General features: G+C 40.0%; 1 protein-coding gene across 1 annotated transcript; it reads left to right on the forward strand.

Annotated features, from left to right (window-relative positions):
• Positions 1 to 1,137: 1,137 nt before the first annotated feature.
• LOC311608543 (olfactory receptor 5K1-like) lies at positions 1,138 to 2,067 on the forward strand (the record flags this gene model as incomplete). Its single annotated transcript, XM_084801074.1, has 1 exon — positions 1,138 to 2,067. The coding sequence occupies one exon, from the start codon at positions 1,138 to 1,140 to the stop codon at positions 2,065 to 2,067; it is 930 nt and encodes a 309-aa protein (XP_084657200.1).
• Between the last annotated feature and the right edge of the window lie 6,738 nt (positions 2,068 to 8,805).

The following is an 8,805-nucleotide window of genomic DNA, read 5'->3' on the forward strand; positions in this document are numbered from 1 at the left end:
TAAGAATTTAAATATATGGAAAATCCTTAATCAAAATTTTAAATAAATATGAATAATACCACAGGAAAAGTCAATATTTATGAAAGTCTTTGTGACATGGGAGGGAAGACAAATGAGAGACAATAATCTATGAAAATTTATTTCTTCAACATCCCAAGGAGATTTCATTAAACATGAATTTCTCCTCATTTGTCATTAGTAATCTTTCTGCAATCTCTAATATATAAACAACATGTCTCTCACACTTTCTTCTAAATATCCTTCACCTGGGAGAATTTTAAATAGTTTGCAATATTTGGAGGACAACTGATTTAAAACTTGGGATAGGACTGAGAGAGCCATCAAAAACTAAAACAAATTATTTGAGGACACTGAACCAAATCTGAGCAATTTATTTTTTTATACCTTTAACACGTTTGTAGAAAGGTAAACCTTTTCCAATTTAGGTATATACCTGGAAGTAACAAATGCTCCTATGAACTTTGAGAGTCACAGCATTCTTTATTTTTTTAAAAAATTTATTAAATATTTTTTATTTTTTACATACACAGTTACATTATCACACATATATGCAATCAACTACCTATAGCAAGAAGAACCATGACACAGTTAAGAATTATATAAATGTCACATTCTTAGGGTTTTTGACTATTTGTATTTGACAGCCTTGAAAAAAAAATCTTTCCAACTTGATGCATCTAAAATTCTGATGTAAATCAATATCTATCATATCATATCATATTATTATCAACTTAAAACATCTATCTAGACCTAAAAACAACTTAACGTCTAAACAACTATGCTTAACTGTAAAGCTAAACTATCTGGTTTCAACCCCATCAGAGACTTGAGAAGGAATAAAATTGATTACCTGAGTATACCAGGAGTGCAGGTTAGTAGCTTTCCAAATTAGAAGATGACAGAGACAGTTTGCTAAAAGAGTCACAACTTTCAATCAAAGATGGTAGTGCTTTAAGGGAAAATAATAACCCTGCAAAATACAAGAGTTTCATTCCAAAGATAGTAGCTAATGTTTGAAGACGAAATCCCTCTGTGTGTTATACAAAGCAAAGTGGGAAATGGTCAGGCCACAGTTGCAATCTTACATCTTTTCCCTTGTCAGCAGAGAAACTGATGATGACTGAGAACAACTACTCCTTGTCAAAAGAGTTCATCCTCATGGGATTCACAGACCAGCCAGACCTGAAGACCCTGCTGTTCCTGGTGTTCTCCGCCATCTATCTGGTCACCATGGTGGGGAATCTCGGGCTGGTGCTCTTGATCTACATGGAACGCCGTCTCCACACACCCATGTACATCTTTCTGGGCAACCTGGCCCTGATGGACTCCTGCTGCTCCTGCGCCATCACTCCCAAGATGCTGCAGAACTTCTTTTCTGTGGACAGAAGGATTTCTCTCTATGAATGCATGGTACAGTTCTACTTTCTCTGTCTTGCTGAAACTGCAGACTGCTTTCTCCTGGCAGCGATGGCTTATGACCGCTATGTGGCCATATGCAACCCACTGCAGTACCACGCCATGATGTCCAAGAAGCTCTGCCTTCAGATGACCACAGGAGCCTACATAGGAGGAAACCTGCATTCCATGATTCACATAGGGTTCTTGTTCAGGTTAACTTTCTGTAGGTCACATGTAATCAAGCACTTTTTTTGTGATGTCCTCCCGTTATATAGACTCTCATGTGTTGACCCTTATCTCAATGAATTGATGATACTCATCTTTTCTGGTTCAATTCAAACCTTTACCATTACGATAGTCCTGATATCTTATCTATATATCCTTTTTACTATATTCACAATGAAGTCCAAAGAGGGAAGAAACAAAGCTTTATCAACTTGTGCATCCCACTTTCTGTCTGTGTCAATATTCTATGGATCTCTTCTCTACATGTATATTCGACCAAGTTCAGTTAATGAAGAGTATAAAGACATACCTGTTGCTATTTTTTATACTCTAGTAATTCCTTTATTAAACCCCTTCATTTACAGTCTGAGAAATAAGGAAGTAATTAATGTGATAAAAAGGACAAGGAAGAGACAACTGTAACATTCTGAAACAGCTCCCTTGAAAAATAGCTTGACCTTTCTATAAATCTATGGATATTTTTTAAAATGCAGAGAAACACAACCTTGTAATTAAAACATTAAGAAATAGAAATACAAGTTATTCAAATTAGTTCAGAAGGAATGGAATTGCTAAAATTTACTTCAAAATCTTAGAGACGCCTAAGCTAACACATAGCAACAATCTTAAGTTATGTGCCCTTATATGTTCCTGGATCAGAGTAATTTACGTGTGTTTGTACATATGTCATGATAATAATTTTCTTAAAAACAGCAAACTGAGGTTACAACAAGCCTTGTAAAATGAATATGCACTATAAATGTCAAAGACAATATATGAATGTTGCTTGATAAACAATTCTGCTTGTTAAAAAAAAAAGATTTTAGAGACTAGTTGTATTAAAGTCACATAACTACTCAGAAAGAAAGAAAGATAGGAAGAAAGAAAGAAAGAAAGAAAGAAAGAAAGAAAGAAAGAAGGAAAGAAAGAAAAAAGAAGTGGTGGCACACATCTTTATTTTTAATATTTTACTAATTTATTCATGTTACATCTCAGTTGTTATCCCATCCAAGAAGAGACTTGATACCCTATGGGCACACATCTTTAATCCCAGCTCTTGGAAGACAGAGGCAGGCAGATCTCTATGAGCTCAAGGCCAGCGTGATCTATAAAGCAAATTCCAAGACAGCCGGGGCTGTTACACAAAGAAACCCTTTCTCAGAAGGAGGAGGAGGACGATGAAGTGGAAGAAGAGGAGGAAAAAAAAAACAACAACAACAACAACAACAGTGAGTGAAGGGCTCTAGGGAGCCTGAGTGGCAAACATGGCTCTTGCCGGCCTTGCCTTCCCTGTTACATCCTCCTTGTCCCTTGTCCTCTGTCGCCTGTCTTTGTCTTTTATTCCCTGACCTCTGGAACAAATAAATCTCCTTTGTGCTGAGAGGTTTGTCTTGATGCTTCTTGTGCCAATGCCAGTTCTTTCCGTAAGCATTCCCAGAGGCTGTGTCTGTGTAAATAAGTGTGTTAAGACTAGAAAGTAGAAGGAACAGTGGATTGTCTAGGGCACATGGACAGTGTCACAGCAAAACTGGCATGGAACTCATGAGGTAGGAAACTTGTTCTTGTCTCAGACCAGTCTGTTTTCAATCAAATCAACTGTTTTATCAGGTTTTTTTTTCCATTTCTCTTTTTTTTGTGTTTGTGTGTGTGTGTGCTCTGGTTTTTTTTAAATACATTTTTATTAATTTATACATATTACATCTCAGTTGTTAGCCCATCCCATGTATCCTCCCATTCCTCCCTTCCTCCCACTTCCCCCCTACTCCCCTCCCCTCCCCTAAGTCTGTGTCTGAGGGGGACCTCCTCCCCCTGAATATGCTCATAGGGTATCAAGTCTCTCCTTGGTGACCTATTATCTTTCCTCTGAGTGCCACCAGGCATCTCCGTCCAAGGGACATATTCAAATATGGGGCACCAGAGTTTGTGTGAAAGTTAGATCTCCTTCTCCACTCAACAGTGGAGAATGTCCTGTCCATCGGCTAGTCCGGGTAGGGGTTCAAGGTTTTTACTGCGATTCCATCTTACACCCATCAGAATGGCTAAGATCAATAACTCAACTGACACCTCATGCTGGCGAGGGTGTGGAGAAAGAGGAACACTCCTGCATTGCTGGTGGGAATGCAAACTAGTACAACCACTTTGGAAAGCTATCTGGTGCTTTCTCAGAAAAATGGGAATAGGGCTTCCTCAAGACCCAGCTATTCCACTCCTTGGAATATACCCAGAGGATGCACTACCACACAGCAGGGACATATGCTCAACCATGTTCATAGCTGCCTTATTCATAATAGCCAGAACTTGGAAATAACCTACGTGTCCCTCTATAGAAGAATAGATAAAGAAACTGTGGTACATTTACACTATGGAATACTACTCAGCTATTAAAAACAAGGAATTTCCAAAATTTGTGGACAAATGGATTGAACTAGAAATTGTCATAATGAGTGAGTTCACACAGAAGCAAAAAGAGCTAAATGGTATATACTCACTTATATCGAGACACAAGTCCAAGGTGTACGTCCCCATGAAAAACTGTACCTACCAGAATAGTGGGTAAGAGGGGAGGACATCCTATTGAAACTTTAGGTGTGAGAAGCCTGGGAGAAAGAGGAAATGGAAGGATCCAGTGGGTCCTGGAAAACTACAGGCGAGTCTGGGCCCTGGGGTCCTCCGCAAACTGTGGCAACAGCCAAGTTTTTTTTTTTTTTAAGAGAAACTATCTTTACACCCTGTCACTGGGAAACGCCAATGTCTAATGCTTCTGTACAAATCCAGACACCCCACCCCACCCCACCCCCCGCCGGGCGTGGTGGCGCGCACACCTTTAATCCCAGCACAGGGGAGGCAGAGGCAGGCAGATCTCTGTAAATTCGAGGCCAGCCTGGTCTACAAAGTGAGTGCAGAACAGCCAAGGCTACACAGAGAAACTAATACTCAAAAAAAAAAAAAAAAAAAAATCAGACCCCTAAGGTGACACTGCAGATTCTCACTTCCATCTTACATCACATCCCCCGACCCCCGCCCTCCCCCCCACCCCCGACAACTCGAGCTGGGTGTGTGGGTGTGGTGCCCGAGGTTGGGGGAGAGAGGACCTCCTCTCCGGTTCTAAGTGTTACAGCTCTCTTAGCTTGGGCGGCTGGCACCCGGCCAGGTGGCAGCCGGAGCTTGGGCCGAGCCAGGAGGCAGTGGTGGTGGCTAGGGTGCTTCAGAATGGTGGTGGCTTGCTGCTGCCAACGACTGGACGGACATGGTAAAATAAAACAAAACAAACAAACAAAAAAACAGAGGCCATGAATTTTTTCATAATGTTTATTTATTTAATCATTCTGCAGCCTGATTCCAGCCTCCTCACTCCTCTCCTCCCAGTTCTACCCTCATGCGCCCCCCCCATTACACTTCTCCTTCTTCTCAGAGAAAGGAAGCCCCCCCCCCAAAAGAGGTAACAACCCACTTTGGCACCTCAAGTCTCTGCAGGACTGAGCATCTTCTGGCACTGAGGCCAGTTAAGGCAGCCCAGCTAGGAGAAAGGGATTCAGAAGCAGGCAACAGAGTCAGAGACAGCCCCTTTTCTCATTATTAGGGCACCCACATGAAGTCCAAGCTGCACATCTGCTACATATGTGTAGGGGTCCGGGGCCAGCCCGTGCATGCTCTTTGGGCCCAGGTTAGTTTCTTCTGTAGGTCTAGTTGTGGCTTTGACACCCTCCAGCTCCCTCTATCCTTCCTTCTAGTCTTCCACAAAACTCCCCGCGCTCAGCCTATTTTTGTTTGTTTGTTTGTTTGTTTGTTTTTGGCTATGGGTTTCTGCATATGTTTTCCTAGCTGCATGAAGAAGCTAGTAATTTGAGTGAGATCCGGGAAGGGCCTATGGGAGGAGTTGAAGGGAAGAAAGAGAAGGGAGAAATGTTGTAATTATGATCTCAAAATGTTAAATTAAAGGAAAGAATTCACACACTAGATTTTGAGAGTAGAACTTAAAAATAGTCAAAAGAAATGAGATGACGGCTCACGTGAAAATAACACAGTAAATAAAGGCAAAATTTTAATTGTTGGGTTCTAGTCAAATGTTACATTAACTATGCTCAAATAGTGCCTGATACGATTGTACATTCTGTAAAAAAAAATTCCCTTCAAAGTGTTTTCTTTTCATATTGAAACATGTTGTATTTGATCTTAAAATTGTGGCCTCAGCCTGCAGATAAATCACAGTCTCTTATCTCCTTCCTCACTCGGTCCACTCGTCACATTCCCGTCCCACCTTAGTGCTGTTTTGGTTTGGTTTTTGGTTTTGCTTTGTAACTCACTGGGTTTGACCAAGGCCTCCCTTGTGAGCATGGGTGTGGAGCTAGCCACTATTGACTATACCACCGAAGACAGTGACTTTCCCTGGTGGCACCAACTGCCAGTAACTCCTCTGGGCAAAGAGCTATGAGCCCCATCCTGACTTACGACTGAATTTTTACATGCTCAGTCTTGTGCACACTCTATCAGACAATCAAGCTTCTGCAAACCGATGAACAGCACATCTGTGTCATGCCCACTAGACAGTGTTTTATGGCCCTTCTTCCATAATTTAGCACTTACATTCTTTCCACTCCTCTGTGATGTCTTCTGGGTCTTAGAATGGCTAATATAGGTTTAAAGATGGTATAAGGGGTGACTTAAGGATAATAATTGAAGAGTCTTTGTTCTCAGCACCTTGGCCAGCCATGTGTTGTGGGAATCTATGTAAGAAAGTTATGAATTTATTGTTAGCTATATAGATGGGGCAGAGTGCAGAATGTTCAATCCCACAGGGTGTCCTAGAAATAATTGCATAAATCTTGATCAGTAAATGTACTTGAAAGCAAGCACACGTTATCTCTGTGGGGAAGACAAAAGACTGGGAGGAATATCCTTGGATCTTTTCACATAACACGGGGTTTATTCATTCTTTTGCTGTATTTGTATTTGCTTAAGAAAACTGTAAATGTTGCCTCACGTTTTGCTTGATTTGGTAAGTGCTTTGTTTGCACTACCTCTGAGTTCAAATGACTGAAGTCCTCTGGTTTGCCACTCGTATTTTTGGCACTTCCTTGATCTTGTCAAACAGATGGGTGGACAATGAGTCTGCACCCACTGGCAACTACTGCAAAGAAAAACTTCTTTGATCAATGCTGATGACATAAACTACATGGATATAAAATCTGAACACATAGGAGGCAGTTTAAACACATAACTATTTGACAAACCAAAAGTAATGGGTTTATCCATAGTGACTATGGTCACCCATGGGCCTTTGACCAGATCCACAGTACTGGGCATGCACTCCCTTCAACAGAGTGAGCCTCAGATCCAACCAGAAAGCAGTTAGGTACCCTAGTAACAGCCCTGCTGCTGATGCACCAGGAAACACATCTTTCTTAGCAAGGTGGTATTATGGCATGCAAGATCCAAAGCTCAGATAGACTATTTTTGCTGATTTTTAGACACCAGCTGCCTGTATAGCAAATTTTGGCACTTTGAAAGCTAGACAGCTGGGGGGGAAACCATCTAGCATGGTTTCCCTGTATTCTGCAACCAGCATCTCCACCTATGTAGCTCTGAAGAACAACCAAGGGCAACAGCCATAGCCTGTATAGCTTGGTGGAGCCTGTGGGACTAACAGGAGTATACTTCCACAGTAAGTGACTACCATAGGCAACTGTAGCTACTACCATTCATCTATCACAGGCACTGAGCTGGCTAAATTAGGTGAAACACTGAGTTGTAATAAGTTAATCTGTTTTTGCATATCACTACTGTTTTCTGCTCATGAATGTCTTAACACTTTTCCGCTCATGAGATTTCTGGGGGGAAAAATGTGTGATTCTGATATGTGCTTGATTAACAAAATCTAAATTAAAACCAATTAAGATATTTTTCCAATTAAGATTGTTAATATCCAATTTGTTTAATTTGTTAAAATCTTTAAGCTAAACTACATATTTATATATGTAACTTATATGTATATCTTGTAAAATATTTTATAATCTGAATTTTCTGATGTTTCCTCATGATTTGATTAAAGTTAACTTTTCTATAATGATATGAATGCGCTTTTCCATTTGTATCAGCAGTGCCTCATAAGATCTATTTATCTTGTTACTGGCATTTTTTTTTTAATCTTCCTTAAAGCACTGTTCATTCTAAAATGACTTGTTTTCTGGCTAACCAAAATCTAGTCTAGAGGGTGATGTGTTGAAACTGAATTCTCTGGTTCCCAAAGCTTTAAGTCTGTAGTGATAATATTCACCTAGAAATCTTTTTTGAAATAAGACCATTCACAGCATGTGACCAACTCCCTTTAAATGACAACATACATCCATCACCCACTGAGCTGTCAAAAACCACCCACTCCACTTTTTGGGAATGGAATGTTGTCATTCTCTTAAAATTTCTTCCTGATATCTGGGGACGACAGCATCTTTTGAGGGCCTTAAGAAAATTGGGATAATGATCAAATCATTTTTCCTTTTTGTCTCTGATGGATAGGGATAGCCAGTTTTCTCCAGTCACTGTTTACAATATTGGAAACTCAGGGAATTTTGGTAGGATATTCTGGAAGGACAGCTGTTAGTAATTTTTCTCTTATGTCTCCCAGTTTTCATTTGGGAATCAAAAAATAACTGAAGTCCCTTGAAGGTCCTAAGAAGTAGTCACCTATTTAATTTTACCAATTGTATGGGAGCCAACTTCAGTCCTAGTCAATAGATGGAAAAATATATAAACCAAGGAATCCTAGATAGTGTGCTATGATAAATATTCTAAAATATTCATCAAATATTTTTCTTTGCTTTTCAGGTCAGGAGTGCCTTAGTGCTAAAACATTATTTGGATCCTGAGTAAGGATTAACTGAGATTTCTTCATGGCTTGGCCTAAAATTGGCTACCGGTTGCACCCCAGGCTTCATCTAAAGAATCTCATGATCCTTTGGGATACAAGAAATAGAGGCCAAGAGGTGAATTTGAAACATCTATATTTCTATAGTTCTGCTAATATCAAGCTGGTTTTATTATTGGGATTTTAATAGGTTTTTAACTTAACAGTTATGGGTCTGTCAACTTTAGTCTTTGTCTTCAAAAACAGGCTATTCTAAGGTACTGTGAAATATATCACCAGCTTTTCAATTTCAGAAAAAA

The sequence above is a fragment of the Acomys minous genome, assembly GCF_964271855.1.
Source record: "Acomys minous genome assembly, chromosome: 11".
Lineage (NCBI taxonomy): Eukaryota > Metazoa > Chordata > Mammalia > Rodentia > Muridae > Acomys > Acomys minous.